The sequence below is a fragment of the Scomber scombrus genome, chromosome 6, assembly GCF_963691925.1.
Source record: "Scomber scombrus chromosome 6, fScoSco1.1, whole genome shotgun sequence".
NCBI classification, from domain to species: domain Eukaryota; kingdom Metazoa; phylum Chordata; class Actinopteri; order Scombriformes; family Scombridae; genus Scomber; species Scomber scombrus.
Genome location: NC_084975.1, coordinates 11,344,149 through 11,366,906, shown reverse-complemented (window position 1 = coordinate 11,366,906; position 22,758 = coordinate 11,344,149). Strand labels below are relative to the sequence as shown.

The window sequence follows — 22,758 nt, the reverse complement described above, 5'->3', positions numbered from 1 at the left end:
TGCATTGAACTGTGCCTCAATCAGCGTCTCAATGCTTGTTTGAGTACTTTTCTTCGTGTGATAAAAATGTGAAGCTGAAGTTTCATTGGCCCAGCTTTTCCGCGACTATTGCCTGTCCCTACCCTCTAGCAGCACGCTGGATGAGAACAGACATGATTTCAATGCATGGACATTACTTCGATCTTCACTTAGCCTGGTATCCGGAATGTGAATGTTACCGTGAGGACTGAAGTTGGATTTAGTTGGAGGAAAAAAGGAGTAAGTACTGTTAAGTTTAATGGCGATTTTAGACTCTTTTTAGGGGTGAAAGTCATCTCAGCACCCCCAAAATATTTATTATTATTATTATTGTTATCATGAAATGTTTTCAGTCTTCTAAATTTTTCTCCGATTTTGCAAACTTGTTTGAACATTTAACAGCTAAATGGTTGAAATGAAATCAGCCCCGTTCACGTTGCCTTCCCCTAACGTAGTTTATAACTGAGCGAGATAAAGCTTGATAATGTTTGTGAATTTACGATTTCATGGCGCAGTAAACAAAAGGAAACGTTTGCAAATAAAATGTCTGAATGCTTTGACTGATAACATTGTGTCAGATATTATAATATTGATGTTGAGTCGATGCATCAGCCTAACTTTAATTTAATGTAAAAAGTTATCAGACACTTATTAGCGAGCTCATAACATAGCTAGCTAAACTGCTCACGTGTCATCTCTGAGTTTACATCAAATTAGCTGATTTCAGATGTCAGACATGTTTTTGTGTTAATATCATGTGGGTAACTTACTGGTAAAGTTTAGTTCACGGTGTTTGTGTAAGACTTAGTAAGTGTGGTTATTGTTCAGCTGACGGTATTCGCTAGCTAAAGAGCTAACTGATGCATATACACTATTATTGAGAAAATGACATTAAATGCATTTAATATGGGACATGTAACTATCATATTCCGTTTGGATATTCCTAATAAGATCTTAAGTTATACCAAATGTTGCATTTTCCCTTTAAGATGTGTGATATGCTGTTATTATTCGGGTTTTAGGAGCAAACTTTGGATATGTAAGTTACAGAGTGCTTTCGGGTAATGCGTCTCAATCAGGGTTTTTACCGCAGTTTGCATCACACGAGCAGCTCTGTGAGTTGTAAACACAGCAGTTTACTTCAGCAAGCAGTTTGCAAGGCTGTGGTAGAGATGCACACTCACAAGAAAAGCCCACATTTCTGGTCGGAAGGAGAGACACCTACTTTTATATATTTTTGAAAGACCTGGATATTAACATGTTTCTGAAAATGTACAAAAACTCGAAAGACGACCTTTTCATGAAGGTGGTTCAATGAATGAATGAAAGAGGGAGGCTTTGTTCACGTGGTCGAGCAAGTCCCCCACCCGTAGAAAACTTTGAAAATATCCCGTTTGGATGGGAATGTGCAGGATGCATGTAAACAGGAAGATTAGTGGGAATATTCATTTTTATTAGCCATGTAAACAGCTTAGCATTGTGGTTGGTGCATGTAAACGTAGTCACATGTTTCTTATTCTGATAGAGGTGGACTTTATGGTATATTTACAGAACATTTATGGACTGTCAATTGAATTATTATAGGGAGCACCAATTAATTCAAAATGCAGTAAATAAATAATTATAAAATATATAAGTTCATGAAATACTTTACTTTCACCCTTCTGTTGCTACTTTTTTCCCCTCTATACTGCTTGTGTTAGTTTGAAATGTAATTTCTCCCTAAAAGGATTAATCAAGATACATCTTGATTGTTATAAAATATGTATCATTATTATGAAATATGTGCTAATTATTAGGTAATACTTTTATTTTATTAATTACTTTTATCAATTATTATGAAATATTATCTTATCATAGTTTCACCTTCCTTATTTTCACAGTAACATAGCTTATTGCATAATAGTTTATTTCATAATGGTGTTTTTCATCATTTTGCCAGTGGGTTGGACCTGCACGCTCATTAGCATAGACATTGACTAGTTTTGAAACACATTCGAAGCAATGGCAGAGGAAAAAGACTCTTTCAAAATACTGTTGTTATGGCATGGAGTATAGTTTGTAGATGTTTTAGGTGAGAAGTTAGTAGTTCAAACCAAGGATCTGTAATTGATTTATCAAGATAGTTTAATTGAAAATTTGCTCCCATGTTTTCGGAGATGTGAGGTCCTGCTGTGTCTATCATTTTTCCAACCCAGTTTAGATTAAATCACGCCTATTTCTGCATGACACAACCCTCAAATCAGCAAATTTTGAGTCAGTTTTAGTCAACATAATATCATTAGATTATTGTTGAGTTCTGCAGAGAGAAAACATTGCTGATCTGTCAGTGATAACTGCGCTGCTTTATTATTATTATCAGCACAGTGAACATGTGTGGAGACACAAACTCCGTCAAAAGTCACTACAGATGTCAAGTCCGACTGACAGCTGATCAGCAGCCACCGTCATCAGAAACTGACGTCACTTCCTGTGATGCTTCGGAGGAAAGGAAGTGTCATTTCTCTAAAATCATATCTCCTTGTCTCCTCGAGTGGTTTCTTTGCATCTCTCCATGCATCCATTGGGGGCGGGACTAAAGGTTGATTTAGGCTTCTGCATCGGAACGACGGCGTAGCTACGGCGTACCCAGGGATTAAAGTTCTCCATCGCTATGGCGGATTTCCGTCAGTTTGACTGCCGAAAGGTCATATATGAGATCAAGGCCGATCCGATGACAAGCAATTAACATAAATAAAAAATAAAAATCCTCTCTTTGTCACTGAAACGGTCTGATGGAGAGTAAGGGCTAGCGCATTTTGTGGCAGCGGCAGGTAGTCTCGGCACTTCCGGTGGCAACTCCAGTTGCCGGATGAGCTGCCGCGGCAGCTGCCAGTACTGAAACTAACGGTATTTCGGCAGCTGTCAGGGAAACTGACGGTATTTCGGCAGCTGCCAGTCAGATGCCAGGGAAACTCACGGTATTTGGGCAGCTGCCAGTCAGATGCCAGGGAAACTGACGGTATTTCGGCAGCTACCAGGGAATCTTACGGTATTTCATCCGAAATACCGTAAGTATTTTGGATGAAATACTGTAAGCTGCCGAGGCAGCTGCCAGTACTGCGTCAGCTGCCGCGGTAGCTGTCAGTGAAACTAACGGTATTTGGGCAGCTGCCAGTCAGATGCCAGGGCAACTTACGGTATTTTGGCAACTGCCAGTCAGCTGCCAGGGCAACTGACGGTATTTTGGCAACTGCCAGGGCAACTGACGGTATTTCAGCAGCTGCCGGGCAACTGCCAGTCAGCTGCTAGGGCAACTGACGGTGTTGCCAGTCAGCTGCCAGCCCTGCCTCTGTTTTTACTAACTACCACGGCATGGTAGGTTTGTAGCCTATGTGTTTATAAACGTATGTGTAAAATATGTGTTTTGTCAGCGGTCAATATATATTAATATATCTGTATATATATTATCCAAAGCTAGATCCTCATCATTCCACCTGTTCTAAACTACAAATTACTAATTTACGACCACAAACTGCCTAAACAGCAGCCTCAGTGGGAGCTCGTTGGCAGCTGCCTGAGTTGCCTTTCATCATTGGTCAGTGTGTATATATATATATATATATATATATATATATGGATTTCTGGTGTAGGGTAGAGGAAGTTTGTTTTGTATGTGTTTTAAATGACTGTCTGTAAATAATTATTTAAAAAACTTTTTTTTCTTTTAGTTCCCTTATCCACTTCCTGTGCCCTTTTGTTGTGGATCTTTTATTTTGAAGGCGTTATGAGCAAACAGGAAGTGGACGTAACGGTTGTCTGGGAGACGGTGGCTTGACAGCGAAAGGGCCCGTAGATTATCTCTATTTTGCTTGATGATCATCATTACAGCCGTTGATTCCAAAAAAAAAAAAATCATGTACTACAGGCTTTGTATCACTGAATATATTTACAAAAAAATCTGTCATACAGTTAATCCAGTCATGACTCTCAGATGCACCACATAGGGAAAAAATAATGAAGAGACTATTCAGCTGGTGTTCCGATTTTATTTAAATGAATGCCTTTATCAAATCTGTAATAAAAATACTCCAATAAAATATTTCACACCCAGTATATAAAAAAAAGTTGTAGTAAAATATACTAAAGTTTTGCTGTTTTGGCTTCACAGCATGACTTCGTTGTAACCATTGCATGGTCCACAAAGAAAAATCAGTCTTTTTCAAATCTGGCAAAAACGTAGTTCTCTTTTTACAAGTTTTTAAATTGCTTTAGTTTAATTTATGTAATGGGATAATTCAACGATTTTGGAAACATATGATGCATGCTCGATTGAAATGAGTAGCCTAACTGCTCATGAAAGTATTACCTAGTTTTAATTTTACATGTACAAAAGAAATGCATCTCTGCAGAGTGACAAATCATTTCCCTAGATTTTGGTTGAATACTGTTGAACTGAGATTCCTTAGAATATGCCAGTGAAATCCTGTCACAGGGAAACAGTCTACCTTGTGACAGTATATTTAACTGGAAATGGTCTGTATGGAATTGGAGAGTAAGACTGCACTGTTGATGACCAATTTCTTTAGGCGTGTCTGCTGTAAACTCCAAACTGTAAATAGGATACTATTCATAACAGCTTTAAGGTCTAAACTAAAGCCTATCACACCCTTTCATTCTGCACTTAATGTACTTGTAGATGGTGTAGCGGGTTGTGGCCCTAGACCTCCTGGTGTTCTACTAATCAGGGTCTGAAAAAGAATTGGAAATGAAAAAACCTAAAGGGCATAGCTTTAATATGGTAAAACAGTGGCAGTTGGACTGGCAGCTGCCAAAATACCGTCAGTTGCACTGGAAGCGGACTGGCAAGTGCTGAAATACCGTCAGTTGCTATACTGGCGCTAGCTTTGTATAATATATATACAGATATATTAATATATATTGACCGCTGACAAAACACATATTTTACACATACGTTTATAAACACATAGGCTACAAACCTACCATGCCGTGGTAGTTAGTAAAAACAGAGGCAGGGCTGGCAGCTGACTGGCAACACCAGTTGCCCTAGCAGTTGACTGGCAGTTGCCCGGCAGCTGCTGAAATACCGTCAGTTGCCCTGGCAGCTGACTGGCAATACCGTCAGTTGCCCTGGCAGCTGACTGGCAGATGCCGAAATACCGTCAGTTTTCCTGACAGCCGCCGAAATACCGTAGTTTCACTGACAGCTGCCGCGGCAGCTGCCACAGTACTGGCAGCTGCCTTGGCAGCTCATCCGGCAACTGGAGTTGCCACCGGAAGTGCCGAGACTACCTGCCGCTGCCACAAAATGCGCCAGCTCTTGCTGCTGATGGACCGTTTGAGTTTTTATAATGTTAATAACTAATTTCTGAAGCCGATAAGGTGCTTACATAAAATACAAACCATTTCTGAACATCTATACCTCCGACCCTCACTGTGGTTATACAGAGTATGGCTTATTATTGCCTGTAAGTTTTTCCATTTAATTTAGAAAAGAGCAGCAATGGTTAGTGGATCAAATATAATCTTGTTTTCTCAGCTGTTTCCACCTTGGTTTACCTTAAATCCTAGGAAGCGACTGTAAAAGGGTTTCTGTGACAAGATAGATGGTGAACAGTTTATGACTTGGTTGGAAAAAAAATTTCAGTCAGAAGATTTTTTTTTACTTTAATCCCTGCGTACCTCCGCAGAGCTCTCTGCGTTGACGCGGACCCCTACGCCGTCGCCTGACGGGCACCTCCCCAGAAATGTAACTACGCGTTGAGGCAACGCAGACCGCAAGGGCTGTGATTAGTTTGCTTGGTAGCGATGTATTTCCAGGGGAAACACTGCAGGTGGTGTTAGACATGTGCTTTATATCCCTAAAGCACTCTGCTTTCCATTGATGTAGTTTGTTGGAGGGGGCAGGTGGTGGAGTGTATTGTGTGTTGCCTTCGTATCCTTCCTGCTCTTTGTTTTGAAAAGGTGTTAATCTTCCTGAAAACAGAAACACAAAAGTGCCAATTAGATAAGTATTATTGTAATGGAAGTTTTCTCCTCTTATGTTACTCTTATATTGGACTATTTTATGACTCGTGTTTACACTCATATAGGAATGTGAGTGGAAACTCTTTTGATGTGATTTTTAAGTTGCTCTACGTTCTGCTTATGAGGTTGGTTTCCTGGCTCAGGAGTCAATCGTGCCCATTTTATAGTAGTTATTTTCTCTTTTTAAACTAATTTCCTAATTGGCTTTCTTGTAGAGTATATTAAGCCGGATATGTGTGTCAAATTTCACATTTTTTAGTTTTTTGGAAATGTGCTTTACAGCGCCACCATCTGGCCGATTGCGATTATGTTTCCGGATCATTCCAGTTCACAGCAATTTCAGCTACAGCAGAATAAAGATACTGCCATTAAAAAAACTGGCACAAAAGTTGCGTACTGCCACTCACTGAGACAGTCAAGCATTTGGAGTGCACTTTTAATGCAAATTTGCATTTTGCAAATTTTACAGCTTTATGATGTAATGACAAAGCTGTTCCTTAAACAAATGAATGGAGTCCGAAAGCCCGACGGTTTGAAACTGACTTCACCAATTGACTTGCTACGAGCTGATTGGCTGTTAAGACAGGTTTTCTAAAACCAGCCAATGACAACTTGACAAGCTTAGTTGCAAGTGACGCCCCCAGCCACTCTGAGTTGAGCTGAGACAGGCTGGTTTACACCTCTTTAACTTTTCCCTGTAATGTTATCAGGGCATCAGGCTAACTTTTCTCTCAAAGAGTACAAATGCTCCTTAATGAAGAACAATAGGGTTAGGGTAAGGGTTACAAAAGGCAACAAAAGGATGTATAGTATCAGAGACAATCACAGAGATCACTAAATAGATTTGGAGATTAAACAGTTTATATTATTTATATTGCATCTGTTATGAAGACGGTGGTGGAGAGTATCCTCTCACATGTTGGTCCAAAATCATCCATCTGTGTTTATCAGGGCTGAGATCTGGTGATTGTAAAGGCCTTTGCATTTTATTCACATCATTTTCATACTCACCAAAACATTCAGTGAGCCCACGTGCACAGAACCATCAGTGTTTGATATATTTCCTCACTTTTTTTATTTAGGTGTTTCCTTTTAATTTGTCCCCTGTCTGTACATTTGCACTCACATGTGTGTTACACGAGAGTTATGGATCCCCAAGACACAAGAAATCAAGGACCCCAAGCCAGATGTGACTCTTGGCCCTAAATGTTTTGCGTATATAAAATCTCAGAACATCTACCTTATTTGGACATGAACAAGGAACAAGAAGAATAACAAAGTAACTGTCCTTCTAGGGTTGGGCGATGTCCAGGATTTGGACGAGGGGGGGGGGGGGACTTCTGTGTCTGGAGGAGAGCAGATGTCCTGAGAAAATTAGAAGTACTGTTCTTAGAAAAGCAACGTAATCGGCAGGGTAATAAGCAGTGCCGAGGTTATGAGTACAGTTGATTGAACAGCCAAAGTTTTTTAGGACAGATGTTTCTGTATGTTATCTCTGGACATTTGACGCCCCTCTTTAACTAAACACAGGAGATGAATTTAAAAAGACTCGAAATGCAGTAAATGTATTACATATATAACAAAAGGCAATTCTGTAATATAGAATATCAGTCTTAGTATGCTTTTTGTATCTTCTATATTTGGTACATAGTATGGTCTAACACTGAGCCAGGGTTTGTCTGATGCCAGAGTTTCTAGGATGACTAGACAATGTGCTTACACATTGGACAAAAAGACCATGGCATCAACATTTAGTTGTTTTAAAAAAAAATTAAAATGTATACTTAATATTACTTTTCTACAGTTCAGGGACATTCAAGCAGTAACCTGTTGTCTGTGCACTCTTTTGCATTGTCAATTGGAAATAATGTTATTGAATAAAAGGGGTTAAAATTATTATTTTCTTATCCGATTCATCGATTAATCGAAAAAATAATCGACGACTAATCGATTATAAAAATAATCGTTAGTTGCAACCCTTCTTTAACGACAGCCTGAACTCATAAGAGTTTTTATGACACAACTTGCACACTGACCTCTTCCTTTAAGTACTCATCTTATTCTTACTGAACGGGAAGTAAACAAGCAGATGTTGCACAGAATTATCAAACTAAACAGACCTATGAATAGAAAATCACTCTCTGATCAGCCTCCATCGACTTAGATCTACTTATTATTAAAGGTTTGAACCAGGACTTAGATCTTCAGACTACTGGCAGTTGTTAATGATTTTAATTATGCAGCCCATACATCAATGGAGAGAGTAGACAGGAGTCCAGGATGTCTTGTATTGAAATGTTTTATTTTCTTGGCCAAGGAGAAGTGAATGAATGATCAGTACATGTTATGTTCTGATGATCCCTTCAATTCTGAAGTTTCTGTCCTCTGGGGATATACTTTAAACCACAGTGATAATGCCCAAGGTTGAGCCATGCCCAAATATGGGCAGATCCAACACATCTACAATATACAAAATTTAGTCTACTGGTCTATAGACAAAACTTCGCTTAAACCTCACTCAGGACCTTTGTCCTACATCCAACACTTTATCAAACCTCTGACTCCAGTTACCTTTACCCTGTTCAGGGAAAACAGTCAAAGACATATCTGACCTTGGCTGCTATAGCAACACTATCAGAATGCCTCCTGTTTTCCCCAAAAGGAGCAGACTCACTGCTTACCACTATCTCAAGAGGAGACAGTGTCTAAACCCAACATTTGGTGTGGCCTTGCTATGACCGCAAAGCCTAGTTTGACTCAGTGCATATTAATGATGGAAAATTCCCTAACAGCAGTAGTAAGCAGACCCTCCAGGATTTCGCGGTGTTGCTGATAGTGCAAAAACTGTGTCAGAGGAGTGGCAATGATGACTCAGATTAGAAGTTTTAATACGAGCTCGGTTCAAGTCTGCATGCCTGAGACACTGACAAAGATTCACTCCAGAACACAGGAGTCTTATACTGTCACAGAGTGAGTCAAATATCTACAATGCTCAGTTCGAGCAGAATTTGATATCCTTGGTGAGGCATTATCAATCATTCTTTGACATACTTGTCCCAACTTTACGGAGTCATGCTGAGTATGGTCAGAGAAGATACATACTAACAATTCCCCCTTTCTCTAATTGATTTATTTTTCTTTTCTTTTTTTCCTTCTCTGTATTTATTTATTTATTTTTTTCTCTTTATTTATTTTATGTTTTTTTTTTTTTTTAATGCTTACACTGCAAACTAACAAACATGTAAATGGGGATTAAATATTATCACAAACAATTTAAACCTATTTCTAGGCTTCTTCAAACTTTATATCATAGACACATTCAATAAATATAAGGCCTGAGGGAATATCTAATCACTTATATTGAAAAGATTATCCTATCACAAATTGTAGATCATAGACACGGCTTCTTCAGGACACGTCCGGTTCTCCCCCTCCTCTTCTAATAGCAGCAAGCTTATCCAGCAAGCTCCGGGGACGAGGGAACTATTATTACCCGACCCCCCTGTTCACCCAGTCTTCGCACCACCGCCGACGAGAAGGTTGGGATCCATCCCAAACGTGTTCCATGGTATGCCGCTCCTAAGGGTGGTTCGTCCAGTATTAATACAAATTCAACCAATCCTCGTGTTGAGAAGAAGCTCAGCTAGTAACCTAATACAACCATTTACAGCTAAACAAAACGCAAGTCAACCAGCGAGCAACTGACTGCGCGAGTAGCATCAAGCACAATATCATTGTAACCAATTCTTAAAAACACTGCAACTTTCTTTGCAATTTTTTTTTAAAAGCTACTGCGAAATCAGGTATTTTAGGCTACAAAAAATAATAAAAAAGGCCCACGAAATCCTGGAGGGACGGTTCTTCTGAGCTATCTTGCCTCCTCTCTACACAAATTCTTGTCAGAAGTAGTTTCCAACAAGTAGAGTATATCTTAGTCTGTGTAAAGTAAAAATAATTGTGTTCTGAGTTTGACATACTACAGAAAAGTGTGTTGTTAACCACCCTGCCAAATTTGAATTATTAAAAAAATCGCCAAATATATGAAATTAGGCTTCAAAGTTGTGTAAAAATCAGCCTCTTTCCTTTCCTCCTTGACACGCTGTGGCAGTGCCCGCTGAGTTCGCTGAAACCCCGCCCCCCTACCAAGTGTCACCTGTCAATCAAAGTCACCACCTCTACCAGAAACATGGACGCTACGTCTGAGAGCTTTCAGCTCGGCGGCTAACTCAGCTAACTGGCTAACTGTAGACTGTAGTAGTAGTAGTGTGCGTTGAATGTATTTATACATCTACAGTAGCAGGGGCGGGTTTATGCCAATCATTCAATCAATCGTGAATTTCAGACCCGCCCACTAAATCCTGAACACAGAAATCTTGAAACACAGTTTGTGAAGCCTAGCTCCACAATTCAAATCTAAATGGTTGAAATGCTTTTTACACCTTTTTTCGAAATACATTTATGACCTATGTAATGTGTTAAGAAGAAAATGTCTGAATTCACCTTACACAGTCTTTAAGAAACCGCCAAACCCAAAGTTATATATTATATATATTATAATCATTTTACTGAGTCCAACAGGTTTTTTTTGTACTTCAAATGTTTTCAACAATTGCTCTAATAATTAATAGTTTACTTTCTTTGAAAGATAATATATCTGCTGGTGATTGAGAGACAACAGGAGTTTTGACATTAAGGGTGTCATTCTCATTAGAGGATTATGTCATTTTCAATTGAGAGAGAGCATAGACAAAGGCATACACCGATCAACAAAACATTAAAACTACTGACAGGCGAAGTGAATAACATTAATTATCTACAGTGGCACCTGTCAAGAGGTGGGATATAAAAGACAGCTTGTGAATAGTCTGTTCTTGAAATTGATGAGTTGAAAGCAGGAAAAATGTTAAAGGCAGAGTGAGAGGACCTGAGCAAATTTGGGACTTTGACAAAGGCCAAATTGTGATGGCAGGATGACTGTGTCAGAGCATCTCCAACACAGCAACAGGTCGTGTGGGGTCTTCCTGGCACGCAGTGGTCAGTACTTACCAAATGTAGTCCAAGGAAGGACAATTGATGACACTGTGACAAACCTTGGGTCTGGGCATTCAGGTGGGTGATACTTTGACATGAACCACCAAAATATTATTGCAGAATAAGTGCACCCCTTCATGGCAGCAGTATTATCATGAAGGGGTGTATGTATCTTTTGGAGTCTATGATGAGTCAGAAGTGTTTTGTTGGCATGAAGGGACAATATTATGCAGGTGGTTTTAATGTTATGGCTGATCGGTGTATGTCCTTGTGGGAACCAATTTCCCCATCCCCATGGCGTGGGAAATACCAGAGTTCTCATGGGAATTATGTTTTTCCATGTCTTGTGACATTCAGTGGTTTTCACACTTCTACAGGTATGGTTGTGTTAGACCTTAAGACAGAGAGACATTTTTGAAGGTTATAAAATTGCATGTATGGGCCATTTGTGTGATGTCATGCTGTGACTTTGAACCCCCGCTCCCTTTTTATTTTCCCTCCATTTCCTGTCCATAAATTTAAACAATGGACAAACCAAAGGGAGCGTCTTGCTATTTTTATCACTATGCTATTGTTATTCTTATCAGCTGACCTGATTGGCCACTAGTGCTGCATGATTAATCTGATCGCAATGTCAGCCTGTGCAATTATATAACTGCAAAAGAGACTTTTAATCACAAAAGAGACATTTAAATTTAATTCAATTTAAATGTGCACATGCAAACATTTGGTCATCTATGCTCCATGGGTGGAGACACTTCACAGACTGCTCTCAGTCTCTGTGTAGTCAGTGAAGCGTGTGCAGTGCATGTTCACATGACTCGCTGGTGTGCAGACCACGGACCAGGTGGACATGGAAGCTAAGGAGCAGCCAATGCTGAACTAGTGGCCAAAAAAACCGCAACCTCTGTTGTATGGTGATATTTTGGATTCGAGCTCGACATTAAGCAGAAAGAGGTACTCTGTAAAACATCTCAAATGAAAGTCTCTATGTCACACGGCAATACAACTAATTTATATCAGGACTAGGGCTGTCAATGGATTAAAATATTTAATCGCATGATTGTCATGAGTTAACTTTTTTATTTTCTTCGAAATGTACTTTAAAAGAATATTTTTCAAGTTTTTAATACTCTTATTAACATGGGTTAGTGGACACATATGCTTGCTTTCTGCAAATGTATGTGTATTAGTATTGAAACAATCCAGAACAATGAAATACTACCTGCTCCAAAAATCTACTGTCTGTTGTATCAGTTAGGAAGTAGTTACATTCACTCACCCGTTCACACACACAGTCTCTGTCTCTCTCTCTCTCTTCCTCGCTCACACACACACGCACACACACACACACTTTTGACGAGCATGAGGAGGTCTCTCTATATCAGCTGCTTGGCCAGCGACTCAACGTACTCCGTAATGCAAATAACTTTGGTAATGTGGAAAGAACATCCGGCAGGGCTTTGAAGCTGAATTTGCCGTTCCCTTTTCTTTATCCATTTTTGCTTGTTATCCAAAATGTTACTGCTGTATCGCTTACTTATTTCCAATCAGCGGGCTAGGACAAGGGTCAAACAGAACATGCGCGTGTTAATCGTGCTTTAAAAAAAATAATGCTGTTAAAATGAATTTGCATTAACATGTTAATTTTGACAGCCCTAATCAGCACCTTAAACAGCACAAAGATGCCCCTGTACTCGGTTAACAAAGAGGGATTACAGAAAATGATCTGGACCTGAGGATCACACCAGCAAAAACATAGCCTTGGGCTGGAAAGAGGCATTGGCTGCATGGGACATGAGTGAGGAGCTTCAGGACGTTATCACAAAATATAACTGTAGTAACATTGTGAAAGGATATAAACTTTACCTTGCTATTGGTAAGTTAGATTCTCAAAATCACCAGTAATTATGCACCTGATACCATTTTATTTATCATTTTGCATTCGCAATATTTTCCACAATAATCGCAATATGACCTTTTCACCAAATCGTGCAGCCCTATTGGCCACCACACCTTGATGCTGGTTTGCGTTCAACTTCTTTCCAAATAGTCAGTTTTTTTTTGCCGAGCCCTATGCAATCCTCACACACTGAGTTCACAATTCTCTCCCTCAGAAGACCAGATGCAAATGTATGCTCAGATGCTATTTACAAGAACCATAAAGAAAACAAATGTTTTAAATATAGGCTTATATATAACTTAAAAATAGAATATTAGATTATAATTAGATTAATTAACAGAGGGAAATTGGTTTGCAGCGTGCGCAAAACTTAACATGCACAATAAAAGATGCACACACTAAGAAGATGTAGAAACTCATACACACTCATAAAGAAAGAAGAGCAATCAGCAATCCAAAACATAGTCCACACATGGCATACATCCTTTGTAAAATACACCACTACACAGCATTGCTCATGATGCACAATGTCTATATTTGAAACAAACAAGCTTGTATTAAACATGCAGTGAAGAAAGTGTGGAGGAAATTCATTTCTTTGTCTGTATTTCTCAATACATGTTATTCTGATCAACTGTATAATTAGAGACCGCTAGGACAAAGTATGTTTGAATGAACTGGTTAAGTAAATAGCTTGAACCCAGAAAGCAAACTGAAAGCCAGACACCTGAAGACAGTGAACAGAGTTGAACTGTCTGTGCAAACGAACATTGGACTGTGTACGTGACCAGATGCAGGATCCTTTCGTCATCAATCTACTATTAAAGTCGGAGATTTCTACTTAACATTGTCCAGTCTTCTCATGAGTCTTGAGACTGTGAGAGCTGCACCCTACTTCGGCCGAGTAGTCTGTCTTTATTGCATGAAAGCTGTTTTGGGTTGTATGCATAATTTGATTCTGATATTCTGTAATAAATTCCTTAAATCTGAGATTGCGCTCAGTGTTATTAGTGAGTGTGTAAATATCTTGTCCTTTCACCACACAGAGCAGAGCTTTTGCCTCTACAGAAAGCTCCTTGTTTCATCCCATCATTGGGATCTCCAGTATCATCACAGAAAAGCATCATCACACTGGTGTATGATCTGAGAGATACTCCCTGAATGTTTGTGAGTTGTCAGTTCACTGAAGATTCAGAGCTCTTTATTTCATGCAATGTGGAAAGAACACAAGCAGTGTCTGTTATTCTCTGCTCAGCTTCTTTAGGATGCCTATTTATACCATAATGTAGACAACTGAAACGCTTCCTGCTGAAATAGCTGCAGTTTACCTGGTTTATTCATAAAGTGACCTGGTTCAAACTGCTGGCTAGATACACACTCAAACATTTAGGGTGTCATTCAGATATCTTTACTGTCTGAATTTATTGCCCTCACAATCAGTAGATTTCTGTTGGCTTTATTAACTGACGGAGATAAGTACCATTGTTCTTTCATTCAGGTAAAATAACAAAAGAACTGACTCCATCAACCATGGCAGAAATTAGTTAAATTACTTTTCTGAGCTTAGTGATTTCGTAGAAATGCCACTGCTGATAACCCCTGCTGGGAGCTTCTTTACTTGCAGGATTCACCTGGAGGGTGCATTTTCTTAACAGCAAAACTGCCAGGGGGTGTAAGGAGAGAGTGGCAGGAGTGTGTGTGTGTGTGCATTCTGTCCAGGAGAGAAAAAAAGGCAGCAATGAGGACAAGGAAATGTTATTCCTGCAGAAACCCCACTTCAGGCAAATAGGATATGAGCATACAGTGTTGGATATCAGAAGTCCAGATCATAACCAGGATATGAGTCTGGATTCTTTGCCAACACTTAACCAAAAACACTGCTTAAATAGTTATTGGAGTCCCAAAAATGTCCAAAGGAATTCACTGGAGATTATCAGAGTTCGATGCAATACAGACCATTCTTCAACAAATTATAAACACAAGCTGGCTCCCGAACCAAACTGATTTGGAGCAGCTGTGCTATAAGGAGGCTGCATTTATCTCCTGCAGCTAATTGTCTGGTGACTGAACTGTGTTTGACCTTCATCAATGAGCGCTGGTGATAATGATGGATTTGGGGATTTCCAGGGGTCGAGAATGAGAAGAGGGTCTTTTAAAAAAAAAAATTGTTTTACGATCTTTACATGAATAGCTACTACTGTAAAGATGACTAATTTTTTTGATGATATATGATGATATAATTCTTACATCTGTTTGAATATTATAATGTATGCATGTGTGATGTAAACAATGAAATGCTTTTAAACAACGTGCATGACGTGTTCAGATAATGATAAGACTTTCTTAGTAAGACCTCCCCGTTATCCTGGAGTATTAAAGGACGTGTATCATATGAGCAGACAGGAGGAGCTCTTTGACTTTGTGAGTCTTTTTTTTTTTTGCTTGCTGTTTATACTTCACTTTTGTGACGAATAAATATAATGAAAGACAGAAACTTAGAAGTGTTTGGACAGGAGCCACTGTTTTGGGTTACAAGGGATAATTTGGGACATTATGGGTGGATTAATTGTCCGTGCAAAATTTATAAAAGTGGAAAGTACCTAGATTTTTTTTTTGGGAAATGAGGAGGTCCCCTAGAAAGTGTTCTTGACTGTAGTAGCTTGTAGTTTGCAGTCTGTTGGTGTTGCAATGATAAGTGAGAATGGAAATTGAGAGAGAGAGAGAGAACGAGAGAGAGAACGAACAGGCTAACATGGTGGCTTTACAAACAAGAATCTTTAAAACAAATACACAAACGAAAAATAAAATAGGCGTGTATGTGTCTTTAGAGACCAGATAGATATTTATAAATGTAAAGTTGTGAATTCAACACTTTGGCACTGCCTTAATTAGTGTTTTAAAACTCTTAACATTTCTGAATTCTTCTTTCAGGAACATTTCTTCTTCAACTTCCTGCAAGGCATAACAGAGGACCAATATGCAGTCTCTTCGATGGGTTAGTGGACCGTACCACCAGTCTGGACAATCCCCACAGTCCTCACAAGCAGCCACTCAAATTACCCAGGACACAGTGAGGAATCAGCAAGCTGGAACTGCAAATACTGTATATCAATTTAGAGCAGCAAACACAGGAGTCCAAGCACCACAAATTGCTCATTTCATCCATGGCAATGGAGCTTCTAACAGACAGACGTCAAGCGGGCAGACCTCAGCAGTTTCTCATCAGCCCGTTTCTTCTCAGCAGCTGACTGGGGGGATGAATAACTGTTATCTGAAAGGGTTGCATGGCAATCTTCAAAACTCATCTCCTATTACGCAAAGTGGAAACCCTCAGCTGATTTATGGATGTAAGGTTGCCGTCCAGAACTCTGCTCAGAATTCATTCAATGCAAACACTACAAACATTCAGCAAGACATGTCAGGAAATTGGAAACAGTCATTCCCATCAATACGACTACAGAATGGAAATGTTGTGTCTCTTTTCCAACACTGCAGTGATCAGGGAAACTTGTATCAAAATGTAAACGGAGTACTCACACCAACAGCTACCTTGCATCCACCTGCACAGGCGGTTTGCAACAGCACATCAGTGTCTGCCTCTGCACAAAATCTACAGACTGCGCAGAACCAACACCACAGACAAAACCACACTCAGCACGGGCCCCCTCGTACCATCGCCCCACGACCTTATACCATGGCTCTGTCTCAGTCTTATAGAAACATTACAACAAACTCGCCATCAAATGGACAGAGTTTGCACATTTCCAGCACGAGTCAGAACACTCAACAATACTCAACGCAGCCCAACTTAGCCCCCAACAATGGGCAAGCGGCCACCTACTCCATTAACTCAAATTCATACCAGAGCAACCAGTATGAAATGAAAAGGTTCTCGTCAAAAACAAATAAGCTTCCCTTAAATCTTACTGCAGATACACAACAGCAAATGCCCGGCCCCCAGATGAGCCCAAGTTTCACTGACAGTCAATTTAAGTCAGTCACTGCTAGCTCAGATGGTCGTCCTCTAGTGTATACTAGTTCAACGCACAACGGGATGCAGTTTGGAAGCAGGATGATGGAGTCTTATCCAACACACTATAACTCTAATACCCCCCAATCTTTATCACTCCATTCTGGACATTGTTCACCTAAAACCACCCACAGTTTTACACCAGCAAAACAGCATGTTGTAGATGAGCTACATGAACCGAAGCAACAGCCTGAGGGCATTTCACCACAAAAAAACCCGACGCACTCCTCACTACCAAACAACTTAGAAATGCTTGAAATACTTGAAATGCTCACATCTGGCAATCCAAACAACAGCTCCATTCATTCATCTCCTGGTCGCACAGGGCCAAGAGCTGTTGCTGTTGTGCAACCATTGGCGCAGGAATGCTACCAGGTTGCCGGTAAGCATTCATCTTCTAAGACAAATAATCAAGAGTGTGAACGCATCACAACAGGTGAATCTCGAGGCTACCTTGAGAAATTAATTACTTCACCAGAAGTGGCAAACAACAAATCGGCTAATCTTTTAAAAGATGATTATAGGTTTCCCCCACAAAACCCAAATCAAGTGAGATCCAACAAATCTCCGATCAGGAATTCAGCAACTTCCAACAACAGTGCTTTTGTGACATCTTCAGATTCACTTGGGCCACCGCCACCATACCCTAGGCAACCTTTATGTGCAGATTATACAGGACCTGAACTGGCTATTAAGACGCAATTAAACCAGACTGTTCCTCCAGCTGCTCAACAGTCATTAACCTCTGAAGTGCCTGAAAGCCAAAATGGGGGTAAGAACAGAAGTGAGATGCCATCAGATGCAGAGGGCTTGCTTTGTGATCTTTCATCACTACCAGCAAACCTATGGAGAGTTAAACCATTAATGAAGTGGTTACAGAGGATTGAACAAACTGAGACAAAGTCAGAAGTTCCTCCAGAGGTTGAAACTGCAGAAAAGTTATTAAGCATATATTGGGATGGCAGCTGTAAAATTTTGGGCAATAAGCTCAGGGAAGGCTGGTACAAGGATTTAATGAATGAAGTAAATGAATTCTGTGCAAAACATTTAACAGTAGAAACTGTTATACTGGCACAGGTAAAGCCCACCTTTGTAAAGCAACTGAAAAGCTTCCATGTGACGGCAGATAATGAAGTGTATTCAGAACTGCCTTACACGTCATCATGGTTGAATACGAATGAGCAGCTAGATGACATTGATAAAGAGTTTGGCTTTCCGTGGTCTTTAATACATTGTCATTTAACCTTTGACAGCGACAGCCAGCCAGATAGGTTTGAGACAGATGAGACAATCAACAGCATTCCTGAAAATGAGGTGCAAAGTAGGACTTTGTCGCAAACAAAAGTCACACCTGTCGAATCAGACACAGGAAAACATTCCACTGTTGAAATGCCTCCAACAGAACCTGCCTCTCCTGATAAAACAGACTGCAGATTTTCAGATTCCAGTGACTCATTTTTGTCCTTTGAAATCCATGTTTTGCCACCAGAAGAGGCGAAAAAGATCTTTGAGCAATTACAAAGCGAGACGCCACAAAGTACGGAAACTGTTTATCAGCCAGAGAAAGTCACAGACAGTCCTGATGAGGATGTGTTAACTATGAGTATAGATGGTCCAAAAAGTGACTCAAAACGGGAGAATGGGGCCATCACTCCACTTGAACAGATTTGCTGCATTGAAAGATGGAAGCAAAACATTTTGGGGGCCAACATGACCTCTTCAAGCTACTGCCAGTGCAAGATGCAGCAAAGCCATAAAGACTGTACTGAAAAGACCCCTGATGAGGAAGACCACAAATTTCACTCTGCGGTGGTAGGAGAGAATCAAGCGAAGGGTTGTGAGAACATTGTCAATCAAATTCAAAAGTTTAGTTGGCCTGAACTATGCAATGAAGTCAGTCAAACCATTGACTTAACTGACAGTAGTGACAACCCTTACTCGGATTCTGTCAAAGACACAAATAACATTTCCCCTCTAAGCACTAGTAGTAGCTCATCAAGCATTATTTTCATAAGTGACAACAAAGATGAAAATCTCTCAAGCAGTGAAGTTGAAATTCTCAACCAGATGCCAGACCCAGAAGAGACCTATGAACAAGGTCACCAGAAACCTACAAAAAGTAGCCCGTCAACTGGTTCACACAGTAGTGAGAAAGTCCTCAGTGGTGGAAGTGACTTTGCAACCACACACCTTGTAGATGACTGTGGACAATCTCAGCTGACACCTACAAATGAGGCAGAGTCATCAGTTGATCCAGATTCACCTCTTGAGGGCATTTCAAAATGTAGGAAGGTTTCTGTTCTTGCTGCTGATAGTGAACCTTTTGTCACAAATGTCAGAACTGTTGAACTGGTGCTCTTTGGTTCAGTGTCACAAGCAAAGGGCTCGGTTGGCTGCCGCAAGAGCCATGAGTCATCTCCACAGGCTGTATCTGATGCATCTGATAAAGAACCAAAGCCTCCAGAGGTTCTCACTGTTAGTCTCAGCCCCTTCAAGAGAAAGCACAGTGAAACTGTCCCCGCAAGGGAATACTCAGTCAAACGATGGATCCATGAAAAATGGAGGAAATGTTTTTCACCAACTAAAATTAGGCACAGAAGCAAACTGAAAACACAGAAGTATGCTTTATCTGAAGCTAGGCTCAAGAAAGCTGAAAGAAGTGGCCCCACCAACACAGAGGAGCTGCCAGCTTCCTCTGAGACTAAGTCCAGGAGTGGGAACAACAGGCACTACATGAGTCTAAAGAAGAGAAGGTCCCTCTCATATGGTCTCAAATTAGGAGAGAAGAAGACAAAGAAACATGCAGTCACATTGAACTCAGCTGTTCATGAGAGAAGTAAAGCTGAAAATGAAAGCCAGGCTGTTGTGCCTCTCCAGGAGAACCTTGTGTTGAAGTTTAGCGTGTTGCCCAATACCTTCAGCTTCAAAGATGCATCCAATGGACTAAAAGAAGCCACTGATAATGTTTCAGGTAAGTCATGATAGATGCAGCAGAGATGGAGATGTACTGACTTTGAATTGTTAGTATTGATCAATCAATCAATCAATCTTTATTTGTATAGTGCCAAATCACAACAAAGTTAATTTAAGGCACTTTACACATAGAGCAGGTTCTAAACCGTACTCGGTTGATCAAGTCCCAAACACACTGCATTCTACACTAATGCAGCTGGATAGTGTTTCCAAATCCCAGATGACATCATCAGTGTCATTTTGTCAGACTTTAAAAAGCTTTTCCAGAGTTGAATTGAACTTGATGAGTGGGAAATATTTGTGATGTGCAGCTGTCTTGATTAGACTGGATGTCTCCTATGGGAACCAAGGTCAGCTGGAGATATGCTTTGCTTTGTGGAGACGGTCAAACTTGTTTCAGGGTAACCTGTGTATAGACTACATGACTTAAGTTCACTCTAATCAGCATAGTGTCTTATTTATAGTTCAGTACCCATAGAGGTATAAATGTGTGAAGAATAATCTTATTTGGAGGTAGTCAGGGTAACTAGGTGGCAGAATTGGGTGGCATTGCACAGTGTTTCACTTTTACTGTAACTCTGGTTATGTTGATCGAGCTTCAATAAATGTTCCTGCGTAAGACAGTCTTATACAAGGCGGATTCATGACAACCATTTAGAAGGGAAATATAGTCCCCCCCCCCATTTATTCATTTCCTTTAAAAAAAATAAAAAAATATATTATATACATCTGAAACGTGAACATTTAAAAAAAAAACAAAAAAAAAACATGTCTGTTCCTTTTAAAGTATTTGTCACGTTTTAACATCATGAGTTACAATGCTCCAGCAGCAGTCCAGATAATCGTACTCAAGAATTTTGCATGTTGTTTTCTCTATATTGTTTTATTCTAAAAAAAAAAGAAGCACTTTACCTTTTATTTTCTCAGATAAAGCTGACCTTGTGGGAGCAGATGACGAGAGCCTCAGTGTACCATCCAAGAGACCAAGAGGTAACAAACACAACTAAAACATATGATATATTAATTCTCAGTTTTTGGCTATTTCAGTCATTATTTGGCGCCAGGTTTTCCTAACTATTATGAGTAAAATTTCCCATAGGTGCATGGTATCCAAATCTTGAGAAGCAGTATATTTCTCTACGTACATCTCCCGTCAAGAAGCAGTATAATCCTTTACATGCGTCTCCTGTCCCCAAGACGTCCAGCATCTTCAACGAGTATCAGAAGAAATACACGAAGAAGATGCAGCCATCCATGGACAAATAACAACACAGTCAAATGTGTTACTGGCAATTGAGTTGTCCTCCAAATTGTTACAGAAATGATTGTGTTTTATATTGTATTACTTGCGGAATAAATTGAAGTTGAGGCACATTTGTATGTTTTTGACCTTAAGAGTTAGTCAACAACTTAATACTGTATAAGATAAGTTCTGATGTTTGCACATATAATGTCAGTTTTCATGCCTGAAATGGTTTACAAGTCATCCACTTCAGGTATAATTTGTATACATATTTATTTTTTTCTACATTAAAAATATTTTTAGACAGCCTTTGCATTTTTTTAATCTATTTTTTATACAAAAGGAAATGTGATGTGGTTTTTTTTTATATACTTTGAGAAATAAATCATATTAAAAGCATGCAATAACTGTTCAGTATGAGTCATTGAATGTTACTATTTACAACTGTTTAAGTGATGTGTAAAAAGTGAAATTAGTCTGTACAGTTATTGGGGTGTGGTGTATGGTGGTGTTGCTACCTGAGCACATGAATGGATTGAGGACTAATTTAGCATCACTAGAGAATGAAACCAACAGCTTAAATGTCGATGTTGTCCTACTGGGTGTAACGTTTGATTTACAGAAAAGACAGAAAAGTCCCCTTATGTCCAGCGTATAAAGCTGGTGTTAACCGACCACCATCATGTTAACACCCAACTGTGATGGTGATGTAATTTACAGATACCTTAAATGAGATTATTTCCAATATTAAATAAGTGGACACTCAAAATACAAATGCAAAATTGAAATGCAAATGCAAATGAATACAAATTCATCAGGGTACTAACAATATGTTTTTGTTCCATTTTAACCAAAGATCTCGCACACCAGAAATCTATAATAGTAGGTCAAAGGTCAAGAAACTTTGCAAGCTGAAATGCATACATTGTATTTCTTTCAAGTTGCATAATGGACAATTATACTCGTATACTACTATTTTATGTGTTTATTATGTGCTTGTGTGTGAATTGTTTTTTACTCGTATAACCCTTGTGTGACAAAGAGCAGAAATGTTATCAGGAGCGAAGCTGAGTGATTCGACCTTAAACTTCCATTTCCCAACAGATGGATGTGAAGGCTGCACTCCTCATGGTAGAAACACTTATGAGTGATGACAGGTCTTCTTCGCAGTCTGGAGAAGTTATTGGATTTTAATATTTTTTAGATTTGTATAAGTGGTCCATTTAAATAAAAAAGTGTGGAAACATACTTGTGTTTCTAGACTATTGCCCCTATTCTGTTCTCTTGATCATACAAGCAGAGTGTTCTTGGTGTTTTGAGCAGCCAAAAAGTTAAACACTGTAGTGAATGATGGATATTATAAGATATTAAAAGCTCTCGTAATCAGGGGCACCGCCTTCGGAAGAAGGAAATATTTGATTGGTTGTTTGATTAACCAATAAATCCATAAATCATAATATTTAATAGATCAATAAATTTCAGTCAATATCTAAAGTTCATGGCTCTACGGTTCAATAGATCCCCTGTATCACT

The 22,758-nt window shown here is 39.5% G+C and overlaps 1 protein-coding gene across 1 annotated transcript; it reads left to right on the top strand.

Annotated features, from left to right (window-relative positions):
- The first annotated feature begins 33 nt into the window (after nt 1-33).
- On the top strand, nt 34-21,514 carry si:ch211-106e7.2 (uncharacterized). Its single transcript, XM_062421605.1, has 4 exons — nt 34-258; nt 15,911-19,980; nt 20,910-20,972; nt 21,082-21,514. The coding sequence occupies exons 2-4, from the start codon at nt 15,957-15,959 to the stop codon at nt 21,246-21,248; spliced, it is 4,254 nt and encodes a 1,417-aa protein (XP_062277589.1). The 5' UTR covers nt 34-258; nt 15,911-15,956; the 3' UTR covers nt 21,249-21,514.
- The last annotated feature ends 1,244 nt before the right edge of the window (nt 21,515-22,758 follow it).

Bases quoted from the DNA above. Each gene is read 5' to 3' on its own strand.
- si:ch211-106e7.2 (XM_062421605.1), top strand. From the start codon at position 15,957: ATGCAGTCTCTTCGATGGGTTAGTGGACCGTACCACCAGTCTGGACAA. The intron at 19,981-20,909 runs GTAAGTCATGAT...TTATTTTCTCAG, and splicing joins AGCCACTGATAATGTTTCAG to ATAAAGCTGACCTTGTGGGA. The intron at 20,973-21,081 runs GTAACAAACACA...AATTTCCCATAG, and splicing joins ACCATCCAAGAGACCAAGAG to GTGCATGGTATCCAAATCTT.